Raw genomic sequence first — 16,294 nt, 5'->3', positions numbered from 1 at the left:
GAATGGCTTTTATCTGTTTTTGCAAATGAACTCTTTACTAGTAAAATGAGACCTACGTACAGCTGCACAGATGTATTTATGTTGCATGGTTCAACAGTGTCTGAAAGGAGGAAGTGAATCCATAAATCAAACAATAATAAAAGAGGGCACTCAAAATGATTCGTCTTTAAATAAATATTCAATCAGGTATATAGTATGTATAGCTTGACAATTGGATTTAAGGTCATAATAAAGTGTTTTACATTCAGTGATAAATACTGTGAAGTATGGGTGATATTTATTTAAATCTAGCCTAGCAAGTAGCATTAACCTGAAAAATCATCCGCTGCCATCTTTAAACTGTGACCTCACTGCCCGTACTCTTTTTTTATTTTCATAACCCATGTTTGTAATGTTTTTATAGAAGTTTTTAAATTAATGAAAGCGCTTAATTTCAGTTAAAAGAAGGAATAAAAACTCTCTATCATGTTTTTAAACCCTCCCGGGTTTCCACTGTTACAGCTCTGAGTGCCGGTGCGCACGTACCGTTCTCTGTTTGTGTGCCTTCAGTTGTGCCGCGCTGTGATTTTCTATTGGTGCGCTTAATTTGTTCTCCGGCTCCTGATTGGCTCCGCTGTGGGTGTGTGAGAGCCACTCGTTTGACTGTTGTAGACTCTGATTGGCCGATTAAGCCCCTCTCGACCCATTGGTCTAGAATGTTCAGCTTGCTGCTTTGCTATTGGCGAGCGCTTTTGTCATCACGCGAGAATGCGGAAGTGGTGTAGTCTACTGAGTCACCGTTGTGTCAGCTGATCCTTTCTGAGTGAGTAACTCGATTTATTTTATAAAATTAAGTAACTTCGGGATAATGTATTGGTCGTGACATGTTATCGGGGCTTTAAACTCGTGTTTGACATGTGAACCGTAAACTGTTTCGTCGTTTTATGGGGCAAATTAGCGAATTTATACACAATTTCTACCACTGGTGCTATCCGGCAGCTAGCATGATGCTAACCTTTGCAAACACTCCACATACACACACACGCACACACTTTCGGTTTGACTAAACTAGTCGCCTCCCTGTACAGAGACAGTCTTTAATGAGGCTGTCGCCCACTTTCACTTTCACCTTACAGGTGTTTCAACTTTGTCCCGGTTATCATACGTGTACACCTGTTGTTTTTGTGTCACGAGGCAAACTAAACGGGTCACCTGTTATATATAATTTTACCGGTAATGCTGGAAATGTCTCCATATTTCTGTTTCGATAAGAGGAAAGCCCCAACTGTACTGGATTTTTTTGTACATTTTTATATATACAAATGAAGAAGAGAAACTGGTTCAGCTTAAGCCAAATGATAAATACTTACGATCCACTTTTATTCAGTTCCTGATTCATAACATACAGAAAATCACAATTTATATTGTTGATGTTGGTGTTATGTGTAAGGCTACATAAAGCTGTAGTAAACCCATCTTTGCATTTCTTAATTAAAAAATTATTAGAATTATTCCAAATAAATATGTTTGAACTTTGCGCTGGCTTCACATACAAACAGGAAGTAGCAAAAACTTGTAATGTTTTCAAATTTAATGTTTTAAACTGAAATTTAAGAATTGTTCGCGTGGTATTCGGTCGTCTCTCTACAGGAAGCTTGCAGGTTCAATCCCCAGATCCTGCAGCCACATGTCCAATGTGTCCTTGGGCAAGACACTTAACCCCATGTTGCTCCTGCTGCTTCGTTGGCCATCAGTATGAATGTGTAGGTGTGACCTGCGGCGTAGAAGCGCTTTGAGTAGTCAAAAGACTGGTAAAGAAATATTCAAGCTCAAGACCATTTACCATTTACACAAACATGGTGGCTGCGACGAGAGCGTCCTACTTCTGCAGCGAGTTTAGTCTGCCTACGCTAGCAGTCCTATTTTGGTCCGATTTCAAAATTGCAGCAGTTTGTGTTGTAAAAAATAAACATCACAGGCGTCTGAACAAATAAGATGCAGTCCTCATAAACCAGGATACGAGTGTTGATCATGTATACAAAGATCTGAATAGCCAGTGTTCTCTGTGTGCATGTAAACAACAGATCCTGAAGATGGTCAGAACCACGACAAGACTTGTATACGGGGATGCTCAAGTCCATGTCATCACACTCAAAAAGTGTAGCTGAGTGTTGTCAAAGGCTTTGGCTCTCGTGCCTCAGACCTGACCCCTTCACATCGACTCTATAAAAGCATTCAGCTGATTAAGATTGGGAATAAGAAGATAACGCACGATAAGTGTAATCAAGAAACATCACAATGTCTGGTTTAAGTGTTTTTCACTCCCAATTGGCTTCAGTTTCACCTCTTATCTACTTTAATTCTTTTCACCGCGGTCACACATTGTCCCGCTGTCTTCCTCTTCTCCTTTTATCCCACGGTCAACTTCTTCTTTGGCAAACTAACTTCAGTTCACGTTGCCCCCGTTCATGTCATAAGTGTCCCAGAGAGAAGTGATGACGCAGGCGGTGACATTGTCATTGATGTTGGTTTAGAGCGGCATATCGCTCGGGTCAGGACCATGAAGACCTCATAGCGGATGACAGCACCGTTTAACACTCCAGTGTTTGAAATACTTATAGTAACTGATTTTAATTTCTCTCAATGTTTTCCCCCGAAACTACATCACCTCCTCAGAAAACCAATCGATCTATCGTAAATACAATTTAAAACATTTGACTTCCATCTTAAACGTGAGAATAATTTTTGCACCGATCCTAATAATATGTAAAAAAAAGCATTGAGGGGGCGCTGGTGGCGACCTTGTTCCTCCAAGCGGGCGACCCAGGTTCGAATCCCAACTGTGGCTCCTTTCCCACATGTCATTCCCCACTCTATCTCCCTGATTTCTGAATCTATCCACTGTCCTATCTCTCAATTAAAGGCACACAAAGCCCAAAAATTAATCTTTAAAAATAGAAAGGGAAAAAAAAAGCATTGAGTTTTAGGGTGGTTTCACACTAGTGACTTGGGCCCGGATCCGAGTACTCTCGACCTCAGAGTCTGGCTCATTTGATCAGTGTGAACACAAACGTACCGTACTCTGGTACCATGCCCGCGTACGCTTGAAGAGTCGGTCTCTAGCACGATTCATGTGTCTGTGGGAGATGAGAACGCAACCATGCTCAAACAAGGAAGTGGACCGCTATACGTCGTAATTCTAAACGGCTCCTGTTGCTTCAAAAACCGTTGTATCCGGCGCAGCACAGGCCGGTTTCATCCTCTAAGCTGCACGGTAGATGTGGAAGTATAGGACGAGGGTCGTTGTTGCCCTCACAGTTAGCAGGATGGACTCAGTCTACGAGTGGTCGCCATGGTTGCTCCTTCTTCTTCTTCTTTATTCTGCTGTTTGACAGATTTGCAAACTTTGTGCATGCTGATGTTTTTTTAACCCTTCATTGAGCAGACAGCTGTGAGGAGGTTCGGTTCAGCAGTTTACTGAAACAGCGAGGCCTTGAAATATTCAGAAATGTATTTTTAGTTCACTGAATGAAAGTCATGTACAGTATGCAGCAGTAACAATAACAGAACAGGATCTAACATGAATAAACACGTGGCCAAATACTGAAGAAGGTGTGGTACTAACCTGCGATCAATAGCAGCTTTTCTCTCCTCCCCTTTGTGTTCAGAGAAACACGACACACCTTACAGTGTGTGGACTCTTAAGATAAGACATTTGATTATGTTAAATATATCTCATTAAAAATAAGATAACACCAAAGCTGCTGCCTCTTATTTATAACTTTTTTTCTTATCATATCAGATAAACTGATGTCAGATTCATGAGCATGTGGAGTTAAGGTCGACGACCAGTCTGTCAGCTGATTTTCTCTAAACAATGCAGAGACAGGTTGATCACAGTGAGGCTGCAGCTTTGAAAGAGTGCATGAAGGGACGGTATTTGTGATTCCACATGACCTACAGCGCTCCAACAGGTGAGCTAATTGGCTAAAATATATTCCCAGCTGGGAGGAGACCCTGGGGCAGGGATTATATATCCCGTCTAGCCTGGGAACGCCTCGGAATCCCCCAGAAGGAGCTGGAAAGTGTTGCTGGGGAGAGGGAAGTCTGGGTTGACTTACAGCACCTGCTGCCACCGTGACCCGACCTCAAATAAGCAGAGGAAAATGGATGGATATTCTTAACAGCAAAAAAGGAGCACACTCAATCAGTTAGAAAACTTTGGGGTGCACGATTGCAAAAAAACTACAAAGAAAATAGAAAAGTCAGCAAACTCAATGTTAAAATGGGACCGGTCCGATCTAATATCGAGTTTGATATTGACGTAATTTACAGATCGTATATATCGGACTGACGGCGCTGATCCACGTCACTGATCAAGAAAGATCATTGGCGACTTCAAACATTCTAAGCTCGTTCAGTCTCACTCTGAAGCCTCTCAGACTGAAGTGTAAGAAGGGTCCACAAATCGTCTCCATGACAACGTTCTGACGAGATTTAAATTATTGCTCTTTAAAGGTAGATTTTTCACACTTAAATATAACAGAAATCAAGTATATCCTCTGAAAATAACTCTTTGAGTCATGACTGTCTACAAAAGTTAACACCCGAGTCCCACTGTCTGTGATGTTTTCCGAGTTTTCCGAGTCATATCTTCACTTCGTTTACATCGCCGGGACAGCCGGCCAGCTCATAGTTGTTTAATTGAGGGACTAGAGAAAAAAATAATAACATACTGTACCCACTGCTTAACTGCATTTCTAGATCACGCTCATTTCAGGTAAATTTACATGCAGTGTGAAGATACGAGCATAATAAAGATCGCTAGTATTAGCATGCTAACACAACAATGCACCGCAAGTTGTTTTGGTTTCATGCTGGTGCTCAAGGGCGACACCTGCTGGATCAAAAAATCGCATATTCTGCCTTTAAATAAGAAATGCAATGCTGGGTTTACTAACGCTTTGTGTAACCTTACAAATAACAACCAACATCAATCATTACAATTTAAGTTATTATAAAAACAAATATCGGTATCAGTACATGTGTATCAGAATCGGATCAGAAACAAAATGGATCTGTGCATCTCTACTCAATGTCCTTTAAAGTTGTCTAATCTGGGTCGAGCAGCAGCGTACAGAATTACAACAGACTCGGTCTGAGTTGACTGTAGTCAAGATGACCGGGCGAAACCGACCTGAAGAAGAGAATATGTTTACAGACAAGCTAATAATTTGCATGACTTTTTTTTATTTTTTTATCACAGCAGCACATACAGCAACAGTGCGGCGGCTTTTAGTAGCAGCTCATGTCGCAGTCTGTGACGTAACATCCAGTGTTTCCACGGCAACGATAAATTATAAAGTCGTGTCTGTCATGACGGGGTCCATGACCACACCAGTCTTGTTAAAACTGTATAATGAAGGATTTCTCTGGCTTTGATAAAAGTTGGAAATATTTTAAGGGTAATTTAAGAACACAACAACAAACATAAGTTTAGTCCTTTTTTAATTTATTGAGATATTTTGTGCGTTGAAGTTCTTAATTATTCAAATGGCCAAGTAATTGACGCAGGAAGAAGGTTTTGTCTTCTTTTTCGCTTTTACTCCGTTGTTATAACGCTGAATCAGTTTTAACAACTCCAATCAGACTTTAGCTCACGCCTCATTTCTTTTTCAGCTCTCGTTCTTTGTGTGTAGTTCAATTGTCAGGCTCTTTTTTTTTGCACGAGGAGGTGACTCACAATGCCCAGAGTGTGATATTTTACCTTTTTTGAAAACAATTATGACCGGTTGCCTACATGTGGTGATTTCTGTATTTATTACCTATTAGAGCTGAAAGCCTTCCCTGTTGTTAAAATGAGTCACGAGTTGAGGTGGGTAAAAAGAGAGCGGCCCCGTGCCCCGTAGTATGCTTCCTTTCGCTTTGAGTGGCCTGGCACAGAGAGAGTGGGCGGGAGAACGAGTAAGCAATAGAGACAAGGCGAGGGAGTGAGTGAGCGAGGGAGGGAGGTATGTCATGCTCTGGATTACAACCAGAGTGTTTTGGGAGACGGAGACTGCAGCCACTTAGCAAGACACTGACTTTAAATTCACTTTAAAAGGTTGAAAGGGAAAAGTTTGCAGCTTCTGCAGCACTCTGTTCAGGTGAGAGACGTCGAGTTACTTTTTATGAGTCGACAGTAGTATCTTTTCCTTTATTTATTTATCTTGGAGCGTGTGCAAAAGGGGGTGTGTCTGGAACAAAAAAAAAAACTAGTGTAGGAAAGTGGGACAGTGAGCACTTCAGTCCTAAATCAAGTTGTTTCCTTGTAATCGATGTGTAGTAGATATTTCTGTTCCTAAACACAGGAGAGGGAACACTCTGTGTTTAGTCTGGCTTCCTGTTTGTTTAAATTCTCTTTTTAGTAAACTTTCAATGAGCGTCCTGACTTCACAGGAAGAGAGAACACAGTGCAAAGTTACTTTTCATGCAGTGACTCTTTTCAAGAGTTTTACTGTTTTTAAACTTGCTTTTTCATATGTAGAGACACTTTAGGAATGCACAACACCGTTCAGATATCGTTAACTGTTTAGACCTCCTCTTCCATTTATTATAACTTTATCTTATCCAGCTGACTGGCAGCACCCGTGGGTGTATATGGGTGTGGAGAAAAGTTGTAAACTTTGTCCACGTCTGCTGTACACTTGGCCTGAAGATATCTTGTTTGGCTCCCGATAATCTCTCAGAGAATGTTGAGTATACATTTCCTGCAAGTTGCTCCCATCAGGTCAGGTTAGGTGAGCCGACTTCATGCATGTGGCTGCATGCATGTCTGCAGCGCTGCATGTGTGGAGCGTGTTTGCACTGACTTGACCTCATTTTGAGAGTACAGGCTGCTTCTTCTCGAACCAGGCAGCCAGTTTAACCCATCGCTCTGAGTGTAAGAACCGTCTTCTGAGAGGTGATTGGTCATGGGGATTTTTGCAGAGGTAGCATAGGGTTCAATAAAAAATAAAAATGTACTTGACTTCTTGAAAACTTGGATTTCATTGTCAGCTTTTGCTCCTCCTGCTGCACTTAAGACCAAGGAAGGCTTGTCTTTGGCATCCTTCCATTTACGCAATCACACACTCCAAAGCCACCCACACACACACGCACACACAACACACACACCATGTCTGAAGAGAGTGTGTTTTTGTGTTTGCAGGAACCATTGCTGGCACAGTAGAGCCCAGTAGACTGGAGGAGAGGGAGGGATCTGACGAGGAGCGCCCTTTCCGACTGTCTACAACACCAGCAGGCAGCATGGTGAGCCAATCACATTACAGGGGAGGGGATCTGATGTGTTTGCATACGCTGCTGTAGATTATCTGGATGCTCCTATGAGCTCCCTTCATGCATTCTGTAGATAAGATGGCAAGTTGGGACTCGCTCTCACACAGGAAATGGCACAACCCTCCCACAGGCTGCTACACAGAACAGGGTGTTGCAACATGCTACAAAAACTTTTGTCACTTTTTTTTAACGAGTCACACATGTGGCTTAGAGCTGCACGGTTTTTATTATTTTCTAAAATGTCTCCTATGACGGTCCTTTTTTATCCTTCATAATGTTGATCAAACTTTTCTCTTGTTGATCACATGCAGGAGCAATACAAGGTGGACACAACATTTTCACTTACAGTATTGGGCCAAACGTTTGTTTACGTTTTAGTTCATTGAAATTTAAGCCGACAAATTTTTGGCTTGCAAACAACAAAAAAAACTGATGGGTCAATTGGGCAGGTAAGATGTCAGCTGACTGTGAATTTCCAGAGGGCAAATAGCTCCTCGATCTCAAACTACCGTACTTAAAGGTCACATATGGTGCAAAATCCACTTCTCCATGTTCCTCTACCTCTAATATGTGTCTCTAGTCTGTCTACAAACCCCCCAATGATGAGAAAAGTTTATCCTCTCCGTCTTTAGCCTGCTGCACTTTTCAGAAAATGTGTGCTCAAACAGGCAGTTTGGAGATTTTCCCTTCATGACATCACAAAGGGCAGTAACCCCTCCCCCAGGTGGGTGACACTCCCACAGCTAGGTGTTTGTTCTGCCCTCTGAGTCTTCTCACCGTAAACAATAGAACATGGAGCAAGAAAGCCCGAGACACCCAAAGCCCTTCTAGAGAGGGGGCGTGGTCAGACACAGCTCATTTACATATTTAAAGGTACAGACACAGAAACAGCCTGTTCTGAGCAGGGCTGAAATAGAGGAGTTTATAGACATGATCAAATACAGGATCAGAGTGGATTTAGAACAGGACACTTCACACACATGTTTTGAGGAGCTCTGAGACTTATTTAAACTGGATGAAGAGGAGGAGAATATGTCACCATTAATACAGTATCTTGCCTTAAAGTTCAAATAAGAATATTTCTGCATCAGTTTTTTTCGGATGATGTACAAATTTAAGTAAAAGTGAAAACTCTATTACAGAAAAATAAGGTTCAGCTGTTGGAGCAGCACCTTCAGCTTGCTCTCAGGTTCTAACAATTAACATGGTCATGTTCTTTTGAATTAGAAGCTAGTGACAGATCATGTAAACTTTGCATTAGCTACTCCAAGTAGTTGTTCATCCTCAGGCAGCATCTTTCTCCACTCTAGAAGTTAAGTCTCCTCAGCACGATATCGACTTTACTGAATTGTTTTGTTTCATTCAGGAAGGCGCTGCTGCATCAGTAAAAGTGCTCTGACAAGTAACAGATGTGAAGTCTTTGATGTAGCTCCCTGCCACATGTGTCTCCTGCACAACTCTCCATTCTGCACATCCAGACTGTTAACATAATATTCACAAGAACAAGCTCATAGCAACACGTGCTATTTCAAATTATACAATACATGTGTCCATGAGCTACACATTTAATGATCACTTCTTTCTATTTCTGTTTTTCTTTATACACTTTATTAATCCCAGAGGGGAAAGTCTGATTTACACTCTGTTATTGAGAGACACACATAGACCCTAACCCAAGTGACACACCTGCAGAAACAGGAGCTGTGGACATGCATTAGTGGACAGATGTTAGTTAGTGGGGCTGCTACACAGGGAGCCCACCAGAGCAGTCAGGGGTTCAGTGCCTTGCTCAAGAGCACCTCAGCATTACTCAGGAAGCTAGCTGTCACCTCTCCAGCAGCCAGACCAACTTCTTAAAAAAATGTGTCCATAGCAGGACTTTAACCAGCGACCCTCCGGTTCCCAACCCAGGTCCCTACAGTCTGAGCTGCCCCATTAACTGAATGCAAATCTTAGTTTTATGTCCAGAATCTGAACATAAATGTTGGTGTGATGTAGTGAAACTAGTGATGAAGATGTCCTCCTGTGCTCTGCGACTGGAAGGGCTGACCCGAGATCTGTTTATCTGCCCTCTAGTGGACACTATCCGCTATTACGCTCTCCGGCAACAACTGAGACTACACTTTTTATTTATTGTATTTGAATTTGAGTTTAATTATTTAATAGGGACCATGCAATTTCAACACAGTTTTAATTCAAAGCATGAAACTGATGTGCTGCACAGAGAGTTTGAGGCTATTGCTAATTTCCAACTCGTGTCCTGTTGTTGGGTCTTTGGGTAAACAAGCTGAGTATAAAAGATACAACCAGCGGCAATGGAGCTGGCTCTGTCCCCCCAGGACTGATGTTTTTTTCCTGCAGCTGTGGGAACAGCTCTGATTGGCTTATAGACAGAATTTCACCTTTTTTATGGTAAAAGATTTTAATTCTTGCTCCATAGTTTTCAGAGAGCTGATTGTCCAATTGTAGATCTACAGCTTTGCATGTCACAGTTTCCATTCATCGCGCTTCTAGTTACCCCGTTTCTGTCTGTGAACATATCTGGAGAGAGGTTTCAAGGTCTGAATTTTTGAATCATTTACAAATGAGTTTGAGGAAACATGAATGCACAAAGCTCTTAAAACTAAGCAGGTTTTCCCCAAGAGTTGCTTCATAACAGATAACGATTCATCCCTAAAGAATTTAAACGAGTTGAATCGGCTTAAAGCCGCGACGTCAGTGTGAGAATTAGTCGTGCATTTGAAGACAAGAAGTGGTTTGTCAAGTGACGCTGCAGTCATGGCCTGAAGGTTGTAATTACACTGAAGCATAGCAAATAAAATGGGCATGATGCAAGACTGTTAGTGGGTCACGACTCTGCTTAAAGTTCAAGTGAGCAATACAAGCTTTACTTCTTTTAAAACAGTTATTCTTCAGTATATATGATGTTTACAGTGATATGATGAGTGTGCATATTATATCTAACATAAGCGCTCCCTCTCTCAGAGCTTTGGAAACACGCAGGCTTCTATTCTATTTCACTTTTAGCAGAGAACATGAAAACTACTGTATGCTGTAATAGTAGCAGTATACTTGGTTATTTTGCGGGTAGAACTCTGGGCACTGAAGGTCCTCTTACCCCCCTCCCCTCCTTTTTCTATGTACACATACAGTGCATGTTCTCCAGCCGGGACAGCCAGTGCTTTAAGAGGGAGGAAGCAGTGACCAGATGAGTGATAAATTCCTCTTGAAGCTAATGTGTGCAGCTTTTATGGGACAGAAATAGGAAGTGTAACAGGAGGATGTGTGTCCCGAGGTTCTGGTCAACTGCGTGCACAGAATGCCACCCTGGCCGTCCGCCAAGCTCTCAGCCTTTTTATGGGACACACACACTCGAGCTCTGGGCTTAATTGATGGCGGGGCTGACGGACGAAATAATGTGCCCAGCGAGGCAAGTTAAATGAGAGCGCAGACCTCAGATGGTTCTGGGCTAGTCCTGTGTTAAAGCTCGGTTTCATATGTTTTCACTGATCCTGTCTTGATAAGTGTGTTGCATGGCATGGTAATGTTGCACATGCTATCAGGTGTACTGGACACACCTTAGTATTTTTTTCTAAGTCACTGCAACAGGTAATGAGTTTGATCGCTGCAGATCAGAAAAGCAATGTTTAAGGAAAAGTTGCACAAAAACTGGACACATACAGAGACATTTGGTGCATTTGTGCAACATAACAAAATTTCATTTCTTATCTCCTTGCATTAGTAGGTCACTTTCGAGTGTCTGTTTGGTCACAGCTAATGATATTTCCATCTGTTGTCAGTCGCTGTTGATCTAACGGTTATCTTCTGTGAGACGTTTGTTCCACAGGTAACACGATCCGCTTAATCCCGTCTTGTGAGGCAGCGCTTAATTGCTTCCCAGCCTCCAGTTGTTTTTTTCTCTGCAGCAAAACAGGAAGTATTGAGTTCACTCATGCTGCCGTATTGTCAGCTGGATAATAGGAGCATGAAAACAGGGACAATTGGGTTGTTTTACGCTGCCCTCACTACCCACAATGCACTGTAATGCTACCTTGTAGGGGCTGAACTGTGAAGTTTGTGAAGTTTGTATTCAGGAAGCATGCAAAGACTGGTGTTTCTGCCCGATTCAATGACACCTGTTTAGATAAGGATAAGGTCACTTAATGCACAGGTGTTTTTTTTATTTGTTTTGGTTTGTTTTTTAAAATGCACCAGAGGCTCACAAAAAGGATAAACAGCTGATAGTTCATGCAATGTTGTTGCTAATGATTTGACCCTCTCTCCTTTATGGCACTGTAGCTACTGTTTAACCCTCGCTCTGGTTCTCAAAGTCCTGCTATTACTGTTTAGTGTTTCCTGTTCCTCCTTTTCAGTTGGTTCAAGTTATACTAAATGTTTTGTTTCTATATTTTTAGAGTCTGTTGACCGTAACTTCTGCAAAGAGTTACATGTTTGGCATGTTTATGAGAAAGCCTGTTTGTCTATATATGAACGCATCTTTTTAGATGAATCCTGCTCCAGCTTAAAGGGAGAATGTGTGACTTTTTGATCCAGTAGACCACCAGCATTAAACCAAAACAAACTGCTGTTTGGCCACACCTCCTCCACACTGAAGCCTACGCTATCCTCAAGCGACACACCTTCAACCTCCTCCCCCCTCTTGAGTTTGCATGGAGAACTTAGGCGCAAGCAGCGGACACAATTGTCCATTGCCTATGGCCTGCATTGTTGTGTTAGCAGGCTAATGTTAGCGCTCTTTAGTTATCTCGTAGCTTCACATTGCATATTGACAGGGAATGACCGTGATCTAAAAACACTTACACAAGACTTTATTTATATAGCACCTTTAAAAATACTCGGGTCTGCAAAGTGCTTTGATGGACAGCAAATGCATAAAAAGAACAAAGTAAAAGATCCCGAACACAGAAGAAAAAACAACCCAAGAACGGGGCGCCGGATAGCCTAGCAGTTGAGTCACGTGCCCCATGTTAGGAGGCCGTTGTCCTCGTCGAAGCAGCAGTGGGTTTCGAACCGACCTCCGCCTTTTGCTGCCTTCCTCCCATCGTTTCCTGTCTCTCTTCGGCTGTCCATTAAAGGACAAAAATGCCCCCAAAATATCTATAAAAAAAGAACCCATAAAACAAAATACCCAACATCGTCTTTAACCCAACCATCAAGAGAACCATCATAAGAACCCAGCAACACGAGCTGAGACCAAGAGGAGAACAATTTAAGCTACTGTAAGCGATGGAAACAAAAAGAAGAGCTTAAAGTTCATTGTGTAGAGGATACAAACAGCAGAACAGTAAGTATGGCTTGTTTGACTTTTATTTTTTTAAACACGTACAAACTGCATGCATTCAAAGACAACTCGGGAAGTCGTTTCTGGAATTGGGATAGCTTAAGGCTTCATATACAACACACACACCCTCATTCCTCATATCTAATTCATATCCTACTTCTACATCTGTGTGTCGACGTGTAGGCTGACACTTTGCGTTGGTGACTCGCTGCCCTCCTTTCCTAAAATAACACCTGAGACACAAGAGGCCAAATCTGGTGCTCACTTTGGCCGACTGTCCAGGCGGGTAGGGGCTGGGCAGGCGGAGATCAGGGAGTATGAACCTGAGTATTCAAACTGTGGACCCCACTCATCACATACTGCAATGCAATTATTCAGAGACTCCTATGATTGTCCATCCAGCTTTTGGCTTCAAGTGGCTCAACGGGAAAATATTTTTGGAAGCATGAGCTGTACTCTTTTGACGATTTATTGTTAAACTCAAACACAAGTTTGTGGGGTGCTGGTGGTGCAGTGGTTGGTGCGCGCGCCCCATGTATGGAGGCTGTGGTCCTCAGAGCGGGCGGACCAGGTTCGGGTCCGGCCCATGGTTCCTTTCCGGTATGTCATTCCCCACAATCTCTCTCCCTGATTTCCAACTCTGTCCACTGTCCTATCTCTCCATTAAGGGCACAGAAAGCCCAAAAATAAATCTTTAAAAACAAAACATAAGTTTTGTTCTCAATTGTTCAGAGGTTATATTAAAACTCTGAGTAGGAGATAAAGGTCTTAGATATTCTCACTTCCTTCTCTTGGAGGGGAAGCCCACAGGATTTCAAACTTGATGAGGCTGCACTTGTCCGGGGTAAGAGAAGTCTTAATCGCTGGGCTCCTGCCAAAGAAATCGACCCTACTGACTGAGGTGTTGAGAGATTTTCTGTCCCGGGACAGATAAGCTGATGGAGTTTCCAAAGTGTTTGTTGTCCTGCCTTCTACTTGTATGAACAAAGGAGTGCCGCACCGGCAAACACTAACACATGAAAGTAAGCGTGTTTCTGTGAAACTGCATTGCAGAAGACTTTATTTCACTTCTTCATTTTTGCTCGAGGGAATCGATCTAACCACTAGTCACAGGTTTACCATGTGACACGAAAATGATTCTCTGTAAAACCCTGCTTGATTTATGGAAGTGCGTTTTATAGCATTAGATGCATGAGTCCATTAACCTGATGAGATGAAAGTCATACTGCACATGAGTGAGATGCAGCACATTACTGCCCTCCCTTGATATTCAACAAAATGATTTAATTCAGACAATGACTTACAAAAGTCACATTTTTGAATTTGGAGATAAAAAATGCTTCGTCAATGTATGCAGTTTCACTCATTACTGAAGCGTGACAGGCAGCACTGTCCTCCGAGCAGCAGCTGATGCATGTGCACTGTGCAGGGAACATATGTTGAAGCCATGCGGTTGAATAATGGGCTGAAATGCTGTTACATAACTGCATCCTTGTGATACGTGATTTCTATCATTAATAGGGGTTTACATCTTTCTCTTGGCTGTAATTTAAACTCAGAGACTTTACCTTTAATGTGGCCTCTTCAAAGGTCGCAGGATACTTTATTAGAATAGTAAAGCTACAAAAATAAGAAGTTATAGATTAGGGTTTAGCAGAAAAACATATTGTATTGGTTTCTTAATATGGATCATATCTAGTTTATTCACTGCTGCAGTTCTCTTAAAGAAGCAATATGTAACTCTGACACCTAGTGTTTAAAATGGGTACTGCAGTCTAAATTCTAAACATTGTAGAGAGCTTCCCCCCCCCCCCCACCCCCCTACAGAGTTGATGCTCACACAGGTCACCATGTGGTGGACACTGAAGCTTCAGTGTTTATCCAGCTCTGCATCGGTCTGTAAACCTTTCTGTGTTCTAACCTCTCTCCATTTTTCAAAAGCATCTCCAATATTGATCCTAGTTTGAGCACGTTTCTGCTCGTGGAGCTTATTAGAAACATGCAGAGGCTTTTTAGGTCGGGTACAATCACTTCTATCTGAACCACTTCTCTTGCCCACTTCCATCGCTAGAACACCTGCCTGAAAAAAACGAGGGGCGTCCAAAGCGGCCATGTCAGTGTTATTTCCCTTTTTCCATGTATTTTACTTAATTTGTATCTCATGTTAATAAAGTCCACATTTAATTTTTAATAATAATTTCTTATTTCTAATTTCTAATAATCCCCCCCCCCCCCCCCCGAACAATCATCCTGTCAACTTTAGGCTGTACTTTTTCAAAATGATAGCAGAATAGAGTAAACTGGATCCTTCTGATAGTACTGCGGCGTGCATACAGCCTATGCAGCGTGTACTATGTTATACGTATTACATAACGCGGGGTCATGCAGCTGAAGGCGCATGGCTGTCACGACTCTGGCAGGGAGGAGGACGTACAGGAAGGGGGAGGGCGGGGGGCTGTGTCGCCCCCCCTCCCTTATCATATCTGGGACACCGTGTACATCATAAACATCCACTGACCTTCTCCCCGTTTGAAACAGAGGAAGGTGCTGCAGCTGTGCGCTCTGCTCACTGCGAGGATGCTCTGCTCTTTCTTCAGACAATAAGACGTTCAGAGACAGAGGTGTTTGTAGAATGCTGTGTCACTGGAGATCTCCGCATAGACTCCCTCTCCTCCCTCCCTCCTCTGTCCTCTACCTCTTCCTGTGTTTATTCCATTTGTGCCAACTCACCTGTTTTGTGACGGTATACTGACTCAGGTGTCTCTCTTTTACCTGTGTGTTAGAGTTTCTTTCTGGACTAGTGTATGTGTCCATGCTAGCTTGGCATACCGTGTGTGCTTGTGAAAATAGCCACTGTGGTTGATGATCCATGCATGGCAGTCGAAGCATCCTCTGGTTGCCGGCTTCAAAACCTCGTTGCTGGGGGGGAAGCGTATTTATGAGGAGATGTCGGTGAAGGGTGAACAAGGAGGGAGTGGGGGAGGAGTAAAGGATGAGAGGGAGACAGTGGGAGAGATGTGCGCATGTGAATATGAGAGAGGGAGGTGGATGGATGCGCATGCAGAGGGTGGAGCTTAGCATCCGGCAGTCCTCTCTGTCTTCCTTTCTCTCCTGCTCTTTCTTCTTGCAGTTTCCTCTCATCCATTCGTTACAGTTTGATGGCTCATCCGCAGTCATTTCTTTTCCTTCTCCGCAGTTTGACGTGATCAGGTGGACCTCCTCTCCTGTTTTTACCTTTATGGACTATCCTCCCTCTCTGAGTAGTGCAACAGGGGCTGTCTGCGGACTCCAGCGTGCTACTTTGGGAGTGGTGGGGGGTGGCGGGGTTCGTTCCTGAATGAGAGCTGGGACTAGCGTGTTGTCCCGCGGCACCTTTTGAGAAGGGGGACCATCCAAAAGGGTGGGAGGGGGAGCAGGGAGGCAGGCCGAGGGGTTTTGGAGTGGCCGAGGGGTGGAGAGGCTCTGGCTGGGAGAAGAATGGTTATGCCGGCTCCTCGTGCTCTGGTCGTGCTGCTGCTCTGTAGGCTGTGTGTCATCCAGGCACAGCCCTGCCTCTCCTCGACATGAGCCTCGCAGGAAGGGTGTCCTGCTCCATGCTCAACTGCTTTGTAAGTGCTTTTATTTCGGTTTTTGGTTTTGTTTATGTTTTTGAGTGGTGTGTGTAAAAGCCCTCCTTTCCAAAACTCGCCTGCTGAT

The 16,294-nt window shown here is 43.1% G+C and overlaps 1 protein-coding gene across 2 annotated transcripts in view; it reads left to right on the top strand.

Annotated features, from left to right (window-relative positions):
* Positions 1 to 3,864: 3,864 nt before the first annotated feature.
* mtmr4 (myotubularin related protein 4) overlaps positions 3,865 to 16,294 on the top strand; it is a 51,371-nt gene continuing 38,941 nt past the window's right edge. The window contains exons 1-2 of one of the 2 annotated variants that reach the window (XM_061056208.1): positions 3,865 to 3,953; positions 7,169 to 7,269. In XM_061056208.1, coding sequence (XP_060912191.1) covers positions 3,932 to 3,953; positions 7,169 to 7,269 — 123 coding nt within the window. In that variant the 5' untranslated portion in view covers positions 3,865 to 3,931. The remainder of the gene's footprint in view (positions 3,954 to 7,168; positions 7,270 to 16,294) is intronic. The other variant, XM_061056209.1, reaches the window with a different exon arrangement.

This window comes from Labrus mixtus, chromosome 14 (genome assembly GCF_963584025.1).
Source record: "Labrus mixtus chromosome 14, fLabMix1.1, whole genome shotgun sequence".
Taxonomy (NCBI): domain Eukaryota; kingdom Metazoa; phylum Chordata; class Actinopteri; order Labriformes; family Labridae; genus Labrus; species Labrus mixtus.
This window is presented reverse-complemented; position numbering and strand designations above follow the sequence as displayed.